The sequence below is a fragment of the Phoenix dactylifera genome, chromosome 4 (genome assembly GCF_009389715.1).
Source record: "Phoenix dactylifera cultivar Barhee BC4 chromosome 4, palm_55x_up_171113_PBpolish2nd_filt_p, whole genome shotgun sequence".
Classification (NCBI taxonomy): Eukaryota; Viridiplantae; Streptophyta; class Magnoliopsida; order Arecales; family Arecaceae; genus Phoenix; species Phoenix dactylifera.
The window spans coordinates 16,660,721-16,681,774 of NC_052395.1; the positions used below are offsets into that span (position 1 = coordinate 16,660,721).

Consider the following 21,054-nt stretch of genomic DNA (forward strand, 5'->3'; position numbering starts at 1 on the left):
GAGGAAGGCATCCTGAGGACTCCCTAATCTTATCACGCATGTCTGTCTTTTTATCTGCAACGGATGGTAGAAATCAACAGTACTCCAATTACGAGCAAATAAAAGCCCAATGCCAACGGGGGAAGGGAAAACCTTCGTATTGGAGCATCATTTTACCGATGCCTTGCTGTGAAAATGTCTCTAAGAGAGCGAAAATCACCACTCCAATGCAGATATGCAATATTAACTGGCTGTCACTTGAAAAGATTGGCCATCATTTTCTCCATTCGTTGCTCATTAGATTGGCTATCATGGGATATGTGGAAGGCAAACAATTCAAATCTCTGTTCGCTGAATTGAAGTGTTTGAAGATCTTTTCGCAAATAGGATCTGTGTTTTGTTTTCTTCAACAATCTTCAATTGCAGGATAAATAAGTTCGGAGATACCCATTTGGATCTATGGTATTAGAATTTTGATAAACCAAGTGGTTGAAAATACAAACAACAGTGGTATATATGCAATCTGCATCGCGACTCGGGGTGGGCAGATATTTGCGGAGCTAATAATAGAACCAAATACTGCATCCAACGAGGAGACCTAAGCTGCATTTGATAACAATTAGTGGTCCCTTGTAGACATGCAGCTTGAACTCAAGGATCAGCTGATCGACATAAAGCTCAAGGATGAGCCAAGGACCAGTTCACAGAGTTACAGATAAGTGATATGCTGAGAGTTGCATTCCATTTTCATCTGATACCACATAATATGCAACCACCTATAACACACATAATGTGCTGATAGAGATTTTTTTTTAAATCTTTAGTATATGGTATCTGGGCTTTTTTAACCTGGCGAATTTTCCTTTGCCATTTTTCTTTTTTTTTTTTGCTGCTTCCTGTAATCCTCAAACCCTTTCTTTCTCCTCTATGGTGTCTACGGCTGCAAGTTCATCCTCCTGCACTTTTCTTCCCCAAACACCTAATGCGCAAAACATTGCTTGTTTAATGCTGATCAGGTGATAATCATCTTCTAGTCTAAAACTCCAGCTTTGTGAAGTCAAGAACCCTCCAAGTCTGTAGATGTTGCCTGAATTTTTCACCTACGTACAATGAAAATAAAGTGGCCGATCCAAGTCTTCAGCTTCTCAGTCACCAAAGTAATATAATAGACATAATATTGTATGCTTATTCAGAACTGATGAAGGTATAACATATCAATTTAGGAGTGTTGTTGAAGAAGTGGATAGATAATAGCAGGAATTTAGTTGCTAGTCTAGAGGCTTGTTGAGGAACTAGATATATTACAGGGTCAAGGAAAGAGTAGCAAATAAATCTATATTTGGTACATGATGGAATCCAAACCAGCAAATCAATCTATTAAGATCTTGTTCTATAGCTGAAACATTATTTAGTTAACATATAAAATACAAGATATTAGAAGAAAGCTGCAATAAATCGAGCAAAAAGATGGATCATTGCCATACCATTTGCATGGGAGCTTCATTGGCTCCATTTCTTAATTCTGCTCTCTGGATGCAGAGACAGACACCAATATCCTTATCCCAGAATTACTAGTCAAAATGAAAACATGAATCTCTTTGAAGGTAGAGTTGTTGTGAAAACCTGGAAGTTTACCATGCTGATCAGTCATCATATGAACAGTGAGGAGCAGCAGTGCAACCAGCATCAAATGGATCTTCAGAGCCACAACAATGCCAGTACTGGAAAACTTTGCCCGAGTCTGGAGTGTTCAGGGTCCCTCCTGTGTAGACACTTTCAAATTTTCTCTTTGTTTCACCTAGTGCCACAAAAAATAATATAATTTAAGTGTTCTGTAGGTAACTTACATGGTTAAGCAGTAGCAAAACCAAGTGTCAGATGGTAAGAGCAATTCCAATTCACACAAACACCAGGAGACCTTTTCAGAAAGCAGAAAGGAAATAGGTAACAAGATACTGGAGCCATGAGGGTCTAATTCTGATCATAGATTGGATAACAGCAACTGCAATCTCTGCATCAGTAATGAATTTGCCATTGTTGCATAGGTAAGGACATGCTAGATAGGACCATAACCTGACATGGATATGGTTTTAGATTCAATAATATGCAAAAAGGAATAGTGAGGATTCAGTAACAGAGATATCTACTGATTTCATCTAAAAGAAATTATATAAAAAATGTCTCATCGCAATCATATACCAAAAAGAGAGAAGAGCATATATTAGATTCTTATCGAGAGGTTTAATCCTTTATTGTAGAAATAAGTTTCTTCTGGGGGAATCCTATGAGGTAAGAATTCTTGATAACATGCAAATCCTCAAACGGTTGTTGTAAATCCAACTCAGCAATCCATGCCCACATGCTATCTCAGATGAGTAAGATAATTGCCTACATCCTCAGACACTGTAACAACCATGAAAACGGGCTTTCTCTAATTTATCAAGACAAACAAAGAGAGGAATAAAAATATAGGCATGTCAAGGCAATGAATACAAAGGATGAGAACGGACAGCATATGATATATTCCTATTAAAACTTGATGAGGCCTGAAAATAGGAAGCCCAATTTTTTTTCAAGCTAAGCTTGGATTTACATTTTGAGAAAGAAGAATAGGGCTCAAATTCAACCTAGCCAGCTGAACAAAATGCCTATCATCAGGTCAACCCAGGGCCTCATTCGGGCCAGGATCGAGCTTGGCCTAAATTCTAAATCAGTGGCTGAAATGGGCTTAGGCTTACTGGGCCCATTAAAAACCCTGCTAGCTTCACTTCCCTTCTATGAGACCGGTTGGACACCTGGCTTACCTCCCCCATGGGATTGGATCTAGGTTTTGGTTCCATGGGATGAAACCTGATATCCCAGGATTGGAAAATCCTAAAGCTCAGAAATTCTGTCTTGTGTTTGGATGCAGAAAGGATAAATATACTAAACTTTTCAAGATGGGTAACGTGACATTTTAAAACTAGTTTCTCATTATAGATTAAACACAAGCAGACTAGTTGTTGCAATCTGATTGTTGTATATCCATGCCACTCGTATATTGAATCACCCCCTACATCGCCCCCAAATTGTCCGGCCTCATGAACCTAAAATAATTTCTTAGATATGATCTCATAAAATATGGAGCAAGAAAACCACACATTGAATAAGAAGATCACAAATGCCAACCTTACCTGACCTTCAAAACACCAAGTCAAACATCCAATTTTTTAGCACAGTTATGCAATTTATTCTTTTGTATCTCAAGATGAGGCAATTTATAGTTGCAACATGGAATGACTTTGTTCTAGATCCATCGAAACCAATGAATGAATTTAGGTCATAATCAACCATCAATTTGGTTACTCATGCAAATAAATCAGAAGGAACATAACACTCGAAGTTTATTTAGATCATCCTTGAAAGAAATGAATGGCATAGTCAATATATTATATTTAAGAAATTCATAGCTCCTCATCAACCATTCCCTCTTGGCCCTTAAGCAAGTGGCACAAAACTCTCCTAACTAAGCTGACAATACTTTTCTCAGATGACAGTGCATTAAAATATTTTAAAAAAAATTATTGGGATCAAAATCAAACAACCATGTCCATTAAATAAATGCATATACAGCCAAATATCATCCCCTTGATAACAGGATAATGATGTTTTGGATTGCCATAACACAGATACTAGGCTAGCTATAAATCTAACAAAAAGTTTGGCTATGGTCCTCACATATCTGCATGATATAGAAGGCCTTTTGACTGGAATGCTGTCATATGAAATCACTTTGACAATAAATGTTGGCAGAACATCCTTAATCCAACAGGGAAAGAAACAAATTACTTGAAGACATGATGCCTTGATCTTGTTTGCATTTCAATCTCGGACGAAATTGGGATTTGATCTCCTTTACCCAACAGAAAGAGCTTATTGTTTTCCTACTTTATCATGGATAGCACGTTAAGGATCTACAGACTTCTAGCACACAAGAAGTGGACTGAGAGCTCTAGAGTCACTCATTCTTTTTCTCATAATGGAAAAGTGGAGAGTAGTGAATGGGAACTCTCCTGTAAATAAACATCTCATTTTGTTATTGCATGTACAATGTGGTGGGAATAGCTGAACCCAAGTTCTCGAACAACCAAAAATATGACAAGATGTAAACTTAGTTACACTTAGCTGTTTTGTTGCTCAATTCAATTCATAATTTGTTCCATGCTATGATAAACCAAGTTTCTAAAGGAGAGAATAAAATGAGCAAACATATAAACTAATTGATTTTCAAGCAACTGAATTCAATTGATTTCAGGGATGGCTCTTGTGTTCCATGACTATTGGAAAATAAAGCAATGAAAAACATCCTGCTCCTCTAGATATCTGCTTGTGACAAGTTAATCACCACATAGCACTTGGCCTACGATGATAACTCCTACAAAAACAAGGAAAAAAGAGTAAAAGTTAAAAGGATATTATAAAAAAATATATATGCTATCTCTTTCTTGTTAAACTCCATGATTCTGACACACCAAGCCTTAGGACAACTTGTGCCTCCACTCCAAATCAGTTTATACCTGGCCCATACTTTTGGATTTCAAAAGCACGGTTTCAATTCTCTCCACCACATTTTACATGCAGCAACCAAAGACAATGAGGTGTTCAGTTACAAGAGAGTTTCTATTCTCTTCCTCTCCACACTATAGAAGGGGAATGATAAGTATAAATAAATTTAGGGCACCTGGTTCCACTCGTCTGGTAGAAGTATATAAACGCATCAACTGTCATCCAAGATGGAGACATGATTCCTATTGGGAGGATTTTGTGGTCCAGGCAGAAACAAGATATATCATGGCGTCATGCCTTCAGGCAATCCTTTTTCCCTTTCCTGTTGGATTAAGACTAGTTTCTAACACTATAATCTCGATCGTGTTCTTGGTGTTATGTGGGTAATATAGTAAAGTCCATAGACTTTTGAGGCAAATTTATGCCCAACTGTCCAATGTATCACAATCTGCATCATTGATAAAAATCATTGGTTGAAGCACCACCTCACCATAGAACAAATATAAACACTGAAAAAAGTAGACGACCATGCATTAATTGGATTGTGAGGATTACTCCCTTCTAAGAAATCCAAATCTCTTGCTTCACCATTAGAAACATTTTATTGCCTAAAAGACTATAACTTGGCCCCTCAAAAGTTTGATGTATTTCTTGCTCTACAATGCAAGGCACAATAAAAAGAAAACCACAACAACTCAAGCATCAATTCCCATATTTTTAAGAATTCAATTCAGCATCACATAAACAAGACGACACAAGAAGCGTGAATAGGCGGCGCGTTTTCCTCCTTTTCTATTGCTTGCTTTCCACTCGCTAACAAGAAAACATATGGATCATCTTAATCTAAATCCATATAAATTAAATAGAGGGAAAGGAAAGGGAGAAAAGAAAATGAAGATTGGAGGAATTGAGACTGACCGCCGAAATGCGCGGTGTGGAAGCGGCAGGCTGTGGGATGGTTGAGGGAGGGATCGAACTGAGTCTTGCAATTCTTGCACGTCTTCAGCACCCGCCCGGGGTTCTCCCCGCACCGGACGGCGGCGGCGGCAGATCGCCGTTCGTAGGCGCGCCCCGATGGTCCGGTCAGCGGCAGAACGAAAAGCCGGACCGGCCGGTTCGCCGGCGAGCCTCGAGACGCGCCAAAGCGACCGGCGCGTAGGAGTGGGGCGTGGACCGGCCCCCTGGCGAGGAGCTCCAACGCCATTGCGAATGCAGCGCGACAGGATCAGATCAGGTCGCCTGCCGCGCTGAGAAAAACAAGTATTGGACATGTGAGATGCACGTGCCAGCAATTGGGGTTCTGAATGTAGGCATGTTGCGTGACGAGATTACCTGCCATCAGTTAGAAGGCTAGAATGTGCATGCAGTCGATACCCTGTAAGTGTCTCCCTCTCTCTCTCTCTTTCAAAAGCTGGCTTCTACCAAGATGGCGCAGCAAATCACTAAATCTAGCCGATGTGCAAAAAAATTCTTTGAGATGCTATGGAATTGCAATCTACATTGCTGTATAACATGATTCGATGTCGGCGCCTAAATGGAAAAAAGGGTCGTATTTTACTATTTTTCATGTTGATAAATGGGGGAGGGGGATGCCCGATTAGGATAGACTTTATTGCTCGATCAAATTACAGACCAAGTCTTCCATCATGCATCGTTCTTTCGAAATAATCATGGGAATTTTACATGCATTCTAAAATATTGCCGTCGATTGTTTATGCCACTTTCATTGAATACTCCGTTCTCTTCGATTAATTATATGCAATGCATCTTTTGCCAAGTGGTGTGCTACAATCTTTTTTTTAATGGAAATTAGTGCACTAGAACAGACCATCTCTCATAAGAAAATAGCTATAATATCTCTCTTGAGGCAAAGGCCAGTGGTCAATGACTAACCGTGTAGGCTTAAGATCCTTGTAATTTACATTGCCTTTTTTAAAATAAGATCATAATATCCGATTATGTCGAGGTGCTCCAAGGTTTCAAGCTATGGCTAGTGTGATGTTGAAGGCTATGATTATGGGGGGGAATTCTGTCAAATAGTTGCTGGGTGAGCGCCATGGGTGAACCTGGAGCTGGGCTGCTAGAGATGCCGGTGTTGGGGAAGGCTAGAGGGCTGAGTTCAACTACCCCAAAGACTGCAGCGAAGGGCCCTACGTGGGCGGAGGTGGCGAGGGGTGTATCGAGGCAACTGGAGTGGACAAGGCATCGCATTTCTCCTCGCGAATTGGAAGTGATGCAGAATCGATTCACGAAGGTGGTGGAGGTGCTGGAGGAGGAGCTGGAGGCTGCACGCTCGGAATGGAGGAGCACTACGGTCTTGGTGAGGAGTCTGGGGAGAAGCGTTCAGGTGGATTGGGTGGCGAGGGAAGTACGGCAGGTGGGGTGGCTGGAGTACAAGGTCGAATGCTTCCCACTGGCAGATGGCTTCATCGCCGTTCGTTTCGCTAATGAAATGGATAGGGAGGCCGCTCTGCGGAATGGTCCCTGGATGGTGGCTGGTCAGATGTTGGCCATGGACCGGTGGCGGCCCAACTTTATCCCGGGAGCCGGCAGAGTTGGGCCGGGTGGTTGTTTGGCTTTGTCTGCCCGGATTGCCATTGGACTATTCGAGGAAGGAAACCATCCTTCGGATTGCGGCGAGGGCGGGTAACCCTTTGGCGTTGGATGTTTTCACAAAGAAGGGCAGACAGTACAGATTCGTCCGGGTGAAGATCGAGTTGGATGGCTCTATTCCGCTCACGCTGGGGACTTTTGTGATGGAAAGATCGGCGGGAGTTGAGGTGAAGTTCTGGCACGGTTTCATATATGAAAACCTGCCAGCTCCATGCTCCAAATGTGGGCGGATTGGTCACCCAGAGGCAGAGTGTGTGTTCACGCTTCCGGCAACGGTGGGGATGGAACAAGCGGCGGAGACCTGCGGCATGGGGAGGCGGCAGCTGAGAAGGAGGCCGCAGGTGGCCAGGGAGGGAGATGGGCCCGGGGTGGGTGGAGAAGGGGGCTTACGGTCCTTGGATAGTAACCAACTGGATCGGGCTCCGGCGGGTGATGATGATGGAGAACCGGAGGAAGGAGGTGAACAAGTCCGGAGCAAGGAAGAACTCAGTGCCCATATCTCCATCTCCCGACCCAAGTGCGACAGGAGATAGGTCGACTTCCTCGACCTCCCCGACAGACCTTAAGGGATGGCGGAAGCCAACCAAGGTGGCTCGTCGGCGGACACCGGAGAAGGACGTCTCGGCAGCAGGAGTGGGTGTTGCCCAAGATGACAACCCAAGAGGGGGGGTGAATTGGATTTTCAAAAAATTATGTTCCCTAATTTACTTTGAATTGATTGCAGCGGAATGATAAGATGTTATCTTACTTAAGCTCTAGGCATTTATAAATAAAGCAGTGGAAGATTAAGCTAGAGCAACTTTACTATGGCTTTAAGGTGCAATTGATCTAGAATTAACTTATAGTTGTATGATCAATTTTAATCTATGTGAATGGTATGAACGAAGTGGAAGCTAAGCAAGCTCTAAACAATCACATATAAATCAATAGAGAATAAAGCTAGATATATTACACAATCAAGTATGAATGTAAGGCATGAAGCACAAGAGATAAGGCATCACAAACACAAAGATGTATAGTGGTTCGGTGCACCCCGGCACCTACATCCACTTCCCAAGACCTCTTGAAAATTTCACTATAATCCCTCAGATTACAGCCGGTTGTTTTACAAGCTCACAACCTAACTTGTTGTTTTCACGAGATCACAACGAACTTGGTCGGTTTTTCCAGGCTCACCGACTAAAACCAAACCGATTATTTTTTCGGGCTCACAATCTAACCCAGTTGGTTTTCCAAAGGCTCACCAACTACAACCTATCTTTTGTTGAATCCCCCTGATTCAACAACTTCCAATTTAGATTTGGAAGAACCTTTACAAGTGCAAGAATTGAAAGAATTAAAGCACAAAAGCTATTGCTCTACAAATAAAGGAATAACTGAATGTGGAGAGCAATAGAAGATGTTGGTCAATTGATTGCTGTCGTAGATGCTTCACCAACTTCCAGAGCTGTGGACTTGATGTTGAATGCTTGCAATAAGACTTTTAAGGCTTTCACTTTGTTGCTCACTCCTATACTCTGGTTTTTGGGGCTCTTTTATGATTTGGACATTTGGATGGTGGAGCTCTCTTTTAATCCACTTGGTTCCCTTGTATATATAGCTTAGAAGTCTTTGGGAACTGTTTTAGAGCTGTTGGAGACGAAATAGAGCCGTTGGAGATGAAAACAAACTAGCCGTTGCCGTGGAAAAATAGGCGTTGCAGCTTCATCCCGTCGCCTGGGGTCGACTCCTGATTTCAGGGGTCGACTCGTGTTCCTCACGAGTCGACTCGGTAAGTCTTGGAGTCGGCTCTTGCTTGCCTGCGACTTTAGCTCCTCTCTAGATTTGCTCTGTCCAACTTAAGGGGTCGACTCCAACTTGTTCTGGGGTCGACTCGTGTTGTCCAGAGGTCGACTTGAATCTGGGTGGGGTCGACTCTAGAGCTTGGCTATTTTCGACTGCTTTCTATCTTTGCCCTGAGACATATCTGGGATCGACTTCCGTCTTTATGGGGTCGACTCGTGATCCACTTGAGTCGACTCGGGAATCCTTCGAGTCGGCTCTCTCAGTTGGATAGAAGCCATTTCTTCTGTCTCCTTCTCTGCAGGCTGTCTGGGGTCGACTCGTCTTTGTTGGGGTCGACTCATGATCGACTCGAGTCGACTCGAGAATCCTCCGAGTCGGCTCGGTTTCAGTCCGACAGAAACCTTTTTCTGTTTCTTTTCTGCGGGTTGTCTGGGGTCGACTCATCTTTTGCTGGGGTCGACTCAAGCTTCATTGGGGTCAACTCATGAGGTGTAGGGGTCGACTCGAGCACAGTGCTTTGCTCTTCATTTCTTTTATTTTGACTTCTCGGGGTCGACCTTTGGATAGAAGGGGTCGACTCTTCTTCTATGCTTTGGGGTTCTTTCTTTATCAAAAAATCCTATAAAATGCTAGTTCTTTCTTTCTTCCAAAGACAAAATCATTAGTAATTATACTTCAAGGTTTTGTGATCATCAAAATCAATCTTTGGGTCAGCAATCTCCCCCTTTTTGATGATGACAAAACTTGGAGTATATGCAATATAAAATAGATTGTGTTCTAGAACTAATGTATAGCTAAGTTGCATGAAGCAGAAAACATGCATATTTAAAACATACTTCATGATAATACTTTAGATTTAAGCAGCTTAACACAATCAACATATTTCAATCTAAGCTGATTTATATTTAATTCAAAACATAAAGCATTATGAGCATATACTCAAATATTTCTTCCCCTTTTTGACAACATCAAAAAGGTTACAAGATATGAAACATGAAGCAAAAAGCAACAAATGATACTCAAATATTTCTTTTCCTTATTGTACTCTGATTTTCAGTCAATGCATGTCGAATTATTGCAAGAATATGAATCATATAACTCAAATCAATAATGTCAGAATAAGATTAATGAGCATAGATCAGAGCCAATTAAGATGATTTCAGAGCAAATTATAATGAGAGCACATCGAATGTGATTCCAAAGATAGTTTTCAAATCAAGTGTAGGTAGAACCTTTTTCAAGTTAATTCAAGGACCATCAAGACTGATATTCAAAGAAGGCACGAATGAAAATCTAACCCTTTTTTTTGAAAGATCTTTAATAACAAGTATGAAAGCTTGTTCATTTAAGATCTTTTGCCCAATATATTAAGTATTTAGCAACATGAGAGCAATTTAATTAATTTTCAGAGTATAAGATCAAAACAAAAAAAATATAATGTCATGTTGGATCATTAATTCTTAATGACTTCAAAGTTTTTGTATGATAATAAAAGCATTCGGGCACAAATACCAAAACATGAATTCATGCAATTTATGATATATCTTTAAGCATACATAAAATGCAAAGCTTTGAAAGTTCTTTTAGATCTCTTTTAAAGACTTTCTTTTACTCCGTTAAAGAGAATAACATCAAAATCAATTAAAAGGAATTGGCATAGGATAGAAACTCTAAAGTGCAAGCCAATAAGAACTCATTAGTGAATTCCAAAATAGATTTTCTAATAGAGACATATGGAATTCATTTTTTTTAAAATAATTTTCAAAATAGCTGATTTGCCAATTAGGTGCATTTTAAAATCTATAAATCTATCACATGTAGTAGTTACTTTAAATTTGTGTTCATAAGAGATACTGAAGGAAATTTAGCTCAACACATTATTCTTCTCCTCTTTCATTAAACTAGAGTCTCTTAAGATTAACTGTTTGAATTGCAATTTGGTTCATGATTGATGCATAAGATATACTAACCAAATAACAAGCCTCAAGGTGTATCATAAAGATTTTCAGATTTAAATTTCAGATGATACATATTGGAGAGTGTTGGGGGAAAAATGGACCATTCCACAAGTATAATTAAAGCACCCAAATCCGACAGCAAGCCTGACCTCATGCAGGCGGAGCTCATGTGGGCCGAGCTCATGCAGACCGAGCTCAGAAGACCGAGCTCATGCAGGCCGAGCTGAGCTCATGCAGACTGAGCTCAGAAGGCCGAGCTCGTGCAGGCCGAGCCGAGCTCATGCAGATCAAGCTCATGCAGGCCGAGCACATGCAGGCCGAGCCCAAAAGTTCGAGCTCATGCAAGCCGAGCTCAGAAGGCCAAACTCATACAGGCCGAGCTCGGAAGACCGAGCCCGTCGTCCACATGCTGCGGCCACGCCTTGCAGCAGTCTTACCGTACCATGCTTTGCTTGCCGGCCACACCACGACACATCAACCAGGGACTATACCCTGCTACGATTGTCAACAATTAATGTGCATGGTCTCCACGGATCTTCGGGTTACTCAAAATCTCAGGCCATCCACAGCAACTCATCGACTCACTCAACTACGTCCGGTCACCCACAACAACTCATTGGCTCCAGTCCCGTCCTCCACGGTAACGCATTAATTCAGATGACCACACTTAATCATGACGGTAACTCATTTAATTCGTCCGGTCACATCACAGGTAACCCTATATCCCTCCTATAAAAAGGGAACTTCTTCCTCTTTAAAGGGGGATTCTTCTTCTGGATTCTGACTTTTAGACTCCGATATACAACTCGTCTTCTTATCCAAATCAAACCCCTCTCTGACTTAAGCATCGGAGAGCCGGCATCGGAAGCCCCGGGCCATCGACTTTTTGCAGGTCCCTCGGAGGATGCAGCCCACAGATGTATCACCCGCCACACTTGTCGGAGCTCGCCCTTCTCAGCCAGTGGTCGTCCCCGGGTCCAATTTCCAGCAACAGTTGGCGCTAGAGGAAAGGACCGAGTCGTGGCCATGAAGCTAAGGAGTAAGGGAGCCTTTAACGCCTCCCGGCATCGCGTACTAAGTCCTGGACACTCAATCCAGAACCCATCACCAAGGCCTCTGGTGGATCCAGTCCTCCAAGTTCAACCAGAGCAGTTCAACCTGCTTGTTCAACAAGTCCAAGCACTCACTGCGGCCGTTCAAGGCCTACAGCAAGTAGAAGACCAACCTTTACTCCCTCCTCACGAGCATGAGTCCTTAGGATGCCGCTCGCGACGTCATTTTCCTGTAGAGCATCGCCACCACCGAAGCTCCCACCGAGCTCGACCCCCAAGCCGGGAGGGCTTGTCACGCATCCATTATCCTGAGAGCTCGCGCCGAAGCCTGATGCCTCGAGTACGGGAGCACCCATCTGAGACGGGGTCTGCCCCATGCCAAGCTGCAATAGGAGCCCCACCCGAGCTCGGCAAAAAAGTCGAGGACTTGGAACGGCAGATACAGATGCTTCAAGACCGAGGCCCAAAGCGAGACACCGACCTTGACTTTACAACAGAGTCTCCATTCCCTCAATGGATCATGGATGAGTCAATACCCCAGAGGTTTAAGATGCTACAGATTGAGCCATATGATGGCTCTTCCGATCCTCGGGATCATTTGGAGAGCTACAAGGCCCTTATGACACTCCAAAGAGCCACAGACGCTCTACTCTGCAAAGCCTTCCCAGCGACTCTCCGCAAGGCAGCTCGTCTTTGATTCTCCGGAATAAAGCCTAGCCCGATTCTCTCCTTTGAATAGCTGGGCAGGTAGCTCGCCATCCATTTTGACGCTAGACGGCGTCAGTGCCGAACCTCAGACTCCCTCTTCGCCATCAAGCAGAAGGAGGGAGAATCCTTAAAAGACTACATCAGTCGCTTTACCTCGGCCACGTGGGAGGTTCGCGATCTCGACCAGTCAATCGCCATGTCGGCATTGAAGACTGGAGCTCAGTCCTATAAATTTCTCTTCTCCATCGAGAAGAGCTTCCCCGCCGATTTTGTTGAAATGTTGGCCCGAGCTCGCAAGTACGCCAAGGCTGAGGAAGCCATGGCCTCTCGGCGGGAGGCAGCCGAACAACCTGCCAAGATGCAGAAGACGCATGATAGTCAACTTTAAAGACCACGCAATAGCACGTATCTAGTAGGATAGTGATTACGGATATCGATCCACAGAGATTGGGGTATAGTTGTTTTCTTAAAAATAAAAATATTTAAAAGGATGAATTTGTGAAGAAAATTAAACTAAGGAATTTAATAAAAAAATACAATTAAAATGATATCAGTTTGAAGGAACTTAGGGTAAGAAATTCACCACTAACATCGGAACAAGGATTAATTGTATTTTAATTTATTCTTGGATTAACATGCAAATTGGCTACAAGCCTAATAAGTATCTGAATAAAATTTCACAAAAGTAATTTAGGCATAATCCATCTTTAGTTAGCATGAAATGTCTACCCTAATCTAAGGTGATAGCACATCGCATCTTCCTTAAGCATGAACTATCTTATTTTTACTTCAATGATCATCAAGAACAGCTGTATAAACTTCACATTTAAAATCACAAAAATTAAACATGAAATAAAAGAAGATATTCATTAAAAACAATAAGTTAATATAACTCCAAGAATATAAAATTAAAATATAAAACCCTTGGCCCTTTATTAGGGCTGCATCCGGCCCTAGAAAGGAGATCAGCCTTCCATGGAGTCGCGGGCGACAGCAGCAGTGGCACAACAGCGGGCTCCCATTTCTTCTTTTCTTCCTCCCTTCCCTGGATCTCTCCTTCCTTCTCTAGCAATTCATTATTTTTTTCTTTTGAGAAGGCATTCCCAAAAAAGCCAAAACTTCTCTCTCTCCTCTGTTTCGGTGGGAACTCCTCAGAAGAAATTGATGCTCCCGAAAGAGAAGAACTCCTCTTTATATAGGCTCTCCACCTCCCCCTCCCTCCTCTTCTGTTTCGAGTGCATGATAAGGATGACAGGCTGGCAGATAACTCTTGATCTTGATCCTTGGACGCGGTGGAGACGCGGAATGGAGCTGTGGCTGGATTCGGCTGATGGTGTGTGAGAAGATCTCGAACGTTGAAGGTTGGATTCGGTGGGAGATGAAAGTTTATCCAGATGCTGTATGGTTCCTGGTTGAGGGATGGTTGGGAGATTCGGGAAGATGCAAACGAAGTTGATCCGAAACAAGGGAAGACCGTGCAAGCTGAGACGCTGGCGATTTCATGGGATCAAGCTGGAAGAGAAGCTGGGATTTGAGTTTATCCCATGGATATGCAGATGCTGGGAGGAAAACGGAATGAAGGTGCTTAGATATGGCTCGGTTCGATGTTTGATTTCCTTCGGCTGGGAAGAATCCTTCGCTGGTGGACGTGGAAGAAGCCTGGTCGCGGAGAAACAGGGGATTCTAATAAGGAAGCAAGGCCGGGAGGAATCCGTGGATTTGTTGAGATGCTGCCGTTGGCTGAGAGCTTATCCGGAAGATGCTGGGATGAATCCGGATGGGATGAAGCTAGATCCTACGCGAACAGTGAAGTGATGCTGGATTCGAACTGAAGCAGGGGATGTTTGGATGATTCGGCTGGGAGGAGATTTTTGGAATGCAGAAGGGAGAGAGGAAGATGAGAAGAAAGCCGTTAGGAGGAATGAAATCCTGAGGTTTGCTTGGATAAAGATGGATCACGTCCGTGGATGGGAGATGATCCAGAAGAAGCGGGATGCTGGGAGATCCGGGATGCAGAGGAGATGAAGATGGAGAAGATACGTGGGGTGCTGGGACGCGTTCACGGATTGGGGAGATGAAGATGAGTTGGTTCAAAATGCTGGGATAATGCGGACGGAAGGAACGTGGGTTCTGTTTTTAGGCAGGGGGAAATGATCCGGAATGCTGGGAGATCATTGCATGGACTCATGCGGATGAAGGGAAACGGATGTGATTGATCGAGTTGTTGGGAACTAGTGAGACTTGGCTGTGAACATGGTTGGAGTGAGGGATTTTAGTTGAACGAGATGTGGGGAGTGGATGGAGCTTTGGGATTCGTGCAAATATGATGGTATGCTTTGAGATCTGAAAGACAAATAATTGAAAGAATTTTATTGTTTTTGAGATTAAAATAAGAGAATTGGATCATGTGGAAAAAGAGTCGGAACGAGTGGGAAGAAATTTAGGTGAACGTATGAAGAGTCAGGAATTAATGGGAAGCACTGGGTTTTGGAGAAGAGTTCTTGGAGTCGACTCTGGAGAATGTAAAATTGTGAAATGATGCAGTGTAGTTTAGGCTTTACCTAATTAAGCGTGACTTGACCTGCATACATTAAGCTCAATCAGTAAATAAGTAAAACTCGAATTACCTTTAATAATTTATTAAAGTGCAATGATGAAGGTAACACAATTTTTTAATTGAATTTACAAAATATGTGAATTAAAATAATGATAAGTGCTATGAATAAGATATTAAATTATACATTATTTGGCACTTATCAACGCGCCACGAGGAGCGCTCCCAACCAAGCAGCAGATCCTCCTAGCATGAGAAAGAGCCTCGTTGGCCCAAGAGCCTAGCTCACTCGAGGTCTCCCCTCCAAAAGTTTCAGACATACACTCCCCTCACATCCACCCGAGCAGAGATCCTCATGAAGATTGAGGGTCAGGGCTACCTCTTACCTCTATTGAGGATGCGACCGACAGAGTCGCGGAAGCACTCGAAAAAGTACTGCCACTTCCACCGAGATCGCAACCATGATACGGAGGATTGCTACGAGCTCTGTGATGAGATCGAGGCACTTATCCGTCAAGGTCGGTTGAGTTGTTTTGTCCATGATCATGCCTATAAGAGAGAGCCTGAGAAACAAAATTCAGTGCCGCGTGAGGAGCAGGACGACAATTGACCTCTCATGGGCATCAACAATATCATCAGAGGGCGGGCGAGTAGAGGCGCTTAAAGCATCGAGCTCGAAAGAAGGAGCTTCCTCAAAGCATCCGTGCACTGCGAAAGTCATCTTCTTTTTCGATGAAGACCAAAAGAGTGTTGAGCCCTCTTTATGACGACGCTGTAGCTATTTTCTTCATCATTGCAAGGCTTTAAAAAGGATTTTAGTACATAATGAAAGCTCAACTGATGCCTTATTTTGTAATGCCTTCCAAAGGATGAGCGCTCCTCTGGCTAGATTCACAGGAGATTCCACCCCAAGAAAGTACTATGAAGTTAAATCCTCTCATGGTTCAGAAGGTCGAGCTCATGCAACCGAGCTCAGAAGATCTAGCTCATGCAGGCCGAGCCGAGCTCAGAAGATCGAGCTTCGAAGGCCGAGCTCATGCAGGCCGAGCTCACGCAGGCTGAGAAGCTCCTGCAGACCGAGCTCAGAAGGTCGAGCTCATGCAGGCCGAGCTCATGCAGGCCGAGCTCATGTAAACCGAGCTCAGAAGAACGAGCTCTAAAGGCCAACCTCAAAAGGCCGGTGCTGAGCCAAGTCCCGAGGAACTTCGAAGTTCGAGAGCCATCAAAATATCTCCAAAAGGTACAGGATGCCACTTTGGCTTCAAATAATTTTAATATTTTATCTATTTCCAGATCGGAGAATCCAAAAAATGACCTACGGGTATCTCTATCTCCAACGTCGTCCCGCTCCAAATAAGGGCGCACGATCGCCAACGGACGAAGTCCATCTCCTGTATGTATCTCCAATGATGCTCCGACCAAGCTCGGGACGTCATTTCGATGTCCTTCGACGACCTTCGACAACATTTGATGCCATTCGACGACATTTGACGCCATTCGATGATATTCAACGCCATTCGACGCCCTTCGACAATATTCGATGCCATTCGACGCCCTTCGACGATATTCGACGCCATTCGACGACATTCGACGACATTCGATGCCATTTCAACACCATTCGATGCCCTTCAACGCCATTCAACGCCTCCTATGACAACACGCCCTGATCTGAGTGGGGGCACCCTGCTAAGTCGACCACAAGCCAAAGAAGACTGCTGAAGTCAATCTCAGAGCAAAATCACTTAGCTCTGCTTGGACAACTCGGCTTAAGGCCGTTAGCTCCGACTGCACGAGAGGTACATCCTACTTAGCACATACATCTTCATAGACATTTGGCTATATTACAGAACGATCGACAACTGGACTATTTCCTTCGTCCGAGCCAAAAAGCAGCTCGAACTCGAAAGTCGGGGGGTAGTGTTGGGAAAAAAATGTACCACCCCACAAATACAATTAAAGCACCCAAATCCGATAGCAAGCCTGACCTCATGCAGGCTGAGCTCATGCAGGCCGAGCTCACGCAGGCCGAGCTCACGCAGGCCGAGCTCAGAAGACCGAGCTCATGCAGACCGAGCCCATGCAGACCGAGCTCATGCAGACCGAGCCCATGCAGACCGAGCTCAGAAAACCAAGCTCGTGTAGGCCGAGCTCATGCAGGCCGAGCCGAGCTCATGTAGACCGAGTTCAGAAGACTGAGCTCATGCAGGCCGAGCCCAGAAGACCGAGCTCATGCAGGCCGAGCTCAAAAGGCCGAGCTCATGCAGGTCGAGCTCAGAGGGCCGAGCTCAGAAAATCGAGCTCGTCGTCCACATGCTGTGGCCACGTCCTGCAGCAGTCTCACCGTACCATGCTTTGCTTGCCGGCCACGCCATGACACATCAACCAGGGACCATACCCTGCTATGACTGTCAACAATTAATGTGCATGGTCTCCACGGATCTCCGGATTACTCAAAATCTTAGGCCATCCACGACAACTCATCGACTCACTCAACTACGTCCGGTCATCTACAACAACTCATTGGCTTCAGTTTCGTCCTCCACGGCAACGCATTAATTCAGATGACCACACTCAATCATGATGGTAACTCATTTAATTCATTCAGTCACATCACAGGTAACCCTGTATCCCTCCTATAAAAGAAAAACTTCTTCCTCTTTAAAGGGGGATTCTTCTTCTAGATTCTGACTTTTAGACTCCGATATACAACTCGTCTCCTTATCCAAATCAAGCCCCCCTCTGACTTAAGCATTGGAGGGCCGGCGCCGGAAGCCCCGATCATCGGCTTTTTGCAGGTCCCCCGAAGGACGCAGCCCACCGATGTACCACCCGCCATACTTGCCGGAGCTCCCCCTTCTCAGCCAGTGGTCGCCCTCGAGTCCAATTTCCAGCAACAGAGAGTATTAGGATCACTTCTCATTTAGTATTCTTTCTCTCTTCTTTAGTTATGGATTTATGCGATTAAGTTCCATATGATCTCTTCCCCTGAAATTTTCTTTCTTCCCATTAATTAAGCATTCCATTTAAGATAATTCAAACTGTTAATCTTAAAAATATGTTTTCTACAAATTTCAGCATATTTTCAACTTAACCCATTGAGAGCATATTTGCAAGCATCAAATCATATTCATTTGAGATAATAAACGCTCTATAGAATTAAACTCAAAGTATAGGCTATATATAACCAAGACAAGTAATGGCAATACAAGGAGGTTCATCAAAATCAATTCATAAAATATTCAAGGTATGCATCATATGATGATGACTTTTGAATAAGATGCAAAATCTAGAGAGATTGATATGTCTAAAGCTCCTCCTCAAAAGATGCATTTTTCTTTAATCATTCTTTTCTTTTTGTTGAATTTCAGATTTTAATGATAAGCGTGGATAATACTGAAATTCTATGATATCAAGAATGTAGAGTGAACTATAATTATTCAAAATTTATAGCAATTACTTTTTTTAATCTTTCAAGAACAAGTCATGCTTTCTCTTAATCTTTGAGAAAATGTATTGAAATATTAATCAGAAAATAATTCTTTTGATGCTCAATTTCTTTCAAAAGCAATTACATTTTCTTTCTTTTAAGAGTTATTTGAGTGAGTTAAACTATTTCTAGTTTTAGGAGCATTCACTCTCTTTTAAAAATAGCTTTTTTTTTTTAGTGATGGAAGCAACAATCATGCAAAAAGGGATATAGAAGATCATTCAAGTGAATGTTTATAGAATTTAATTTCTTACTCATAGATTCACAGCAATGTATACATGAAACACAATGAATCTTTTTAACATCAAAATAAAATCATATATTTAGAAACATTTATTCACAATCAAGATCATTGAAAATACATCATTTAGGCCAATTTTAGTACATTTTAAAGATAAGAAATGATATGTTTCAGATGCATATCGGAGCAATCAACCAAGGCATCAAAATTAATTCTATTTTTCTTAAGTTATAATTTTCATCTAGGAATCATATTGAGTTATTCTTCTGAATGATGCAATCATTGAAGCATATAAGTAAAGTTACAAAGATACAATGATATAAGCATTTTTAAATTAAGTTTAAGCTTTTATACGAAATCAGATTCTGAATTTTATAAAAATTTTTAAGGAGGCTTTCAAAGTTATAATTTGAAATATATATCTTCCACATTATAGCTCATCTTAAATCATTACGATTGAAAATATATATTTCAAACACATTAGAGCACATTCAGAATCTTTGTATTTAATATTGAGTTTCAGTACAAAATGGAGGATATTTTAACAAGTATTAGGACATTATGTATCAAAGTTAGGCAAGTAGAAAGATAGATCAAGATCAATTCATTTTGCCTAAATAGAAATATTCTTCTCTTCTTCTTTTTGTAAATCTATTTAACTTTCAGATTTCAAAGATAATCGTGAACGATAAATCTGAAATTTCTTTTTAATATTACTTATAAAAACTTTATGTAGTATTTCAAAAATTCAAGCATTGGAACTAATTTAATGAAGAAAATTTTGATCAGAAGAACACAAGATGAATTCAAATACAAGTGAAAACAATTTTCATTAAGTTTTGGAACACAAGTTATTTTGAGGCAAGGGTGAAGCAAAAACTTGTGTGCAAAGTCAAAACATATTCCAAGTTATGAATATCGATTTGTTGTTGATAAAACATGTTTCAATCAACTTATCCAAGCATGGAGCATTACAACTTGTATTTAAGGAAGATCTTTATTATCTAAATATTGTAAGCACATAATTCAAAGCATGCCAATCATAACAAGCATGTCATGGATCAAAATCAATTCTTTTCGAATAACCTTTCCATTTAAAAATAATTTAGCACCAATTTTATCTTTAAGATGTGGTTTAAAGTGATTGAAGCTATATTTGTTTTTCACAACTTTCTTTAGTTTTGTTTGTTTTTACTTAGAGATTATCCTTTTCATTTATCTGTCATTCCTTCCCTTATATATTATTATTATTATTATTAACTTTCTTTCTTTAATTAATGACCATTTTAATTTTCTTCAAATGTTTTTGGTTTTACGTTTACTTAGTTTTTACTCCCCTTAAATAATGTTCATTTTCTTTTCTTTATCTTTTTCTCTTTTATTATTTTCAACTAATTTTCATGAAAGAGTAGAAATAAAGAAATAATCTAATATGCTTCATAACACATAAATATATATCATGCAAACAAAATTCTTATTATGCTCAAAAGATCACAAATTAAGTTTTAATCTAATTGTCAGTTGTTTCTATCAAAATTCTGATTATGATTCATTTGTTATCAATATAATATGATTCATTAGAGTTAGATTAAAGTATTGCACAAGGGCACATAATGAGCATACAATCTGGTCAATACAGCTTCAATACAGCTTTAAAACAATAATTATTCTATCATGCTTCAATACAGCTTTAAAACAATAGATCTACCTTGCTCATCATTTTCAAATTCTACAAGATGGGGTTATAGACATACCTTCTTCATACCAATCTTCTATGAGAATTTTTTTGTGAACTTATTTTGGTCAATGAAGATCCCCTTTCTTGTTTGTCATAGTTTGGAATTCGAGAGAAAATGTTAGTTCATCCATTTTACTTATTTCGAACTCCTCCTGCACGAGCTTAGTAAAAACTTCACATAAAGTTTTATTAGTAGCACCACAAATAATGTCATCAATATATGCTTGAACAATTAAGAGTTTTCCTTTTGATACATAGTCTTATCAATATTACTTTGTATCAAAAAGTTACTTAAACTTTCATATCATGCTCTTGGTGCTCGTTCCAAATCACAAATTGCTTTATCATATTTGTATTGAGTGTTTTCAAATAAGGTGGTTATTTTACATAGATC

At 41.4% G+C, this 21,054-nt stretch overlaps 1 protein-coding gene across 8 annotated transcripts; it reads right to left on the reverse strand.

Annotated features, from left to right (window-relative positions):
* Positions 1-415: 415 nt before the first annotated feature.
* LOC103723474 lies at positions 416-5,777 on the reverse strand. 8 transcript variants are annotated; one of them, XR_606636.2, is made up of 4 exons: positions 5,443-5,777; positions 1,615-1,777; positions 1,464-1,508; positions 416-1,079 (listed from the first exon to the last, which is right to left on the reverse strand). XR_606636.2 is itself a non-coding variant. In XM_008814391.2 (3 exons), the coding sequence occupies exons 1-2, from the start codon at positions 5,726-5,728 to the stop codon at positions 1,623-1,625; spliced, it is 441 nt and encodes a 146-aa protein (XP_008812613.1). In that variant the 5' UTR covers positions 5,729-5,777; the 3' UTR covers positions 421-1,079; positions 1,615-1,622. The 8 variants fall into 8 exon arrangements, 5 of the variants coding, with proteins under 5 accessions (XP_008812613.1, XP_008812612.1, XP_026655908.1 ...); XR_606635.2 differs by having other exon boundaries at positions 1,603-1,777; XR_606634.3 differs by having other exon boundaries at positions 421-1,079; positions 1,464-1,777.
* Between the last annotated feature and the right edge of the window lie 15,277 nt (positions 5,778-21,054).

Excerpts from the sequence above, each read along its gene's own strand:
- LOC103723474 (XM_008814391.2), bottom strand. The coding sequence starts at position 5,728 with ATGGCGTTGGAGCTCCTCGCCAGGGGGCCGGTCCACGCCCCACTCCTA. Across the intron at positions 1,778-5,442 it reads CCACACCGCGCATTTCGGCG|GTGAAACAAAGAGAAAATTT; the intron begins GTCAGTCTCAAT and ends TTGTGGCACTAG.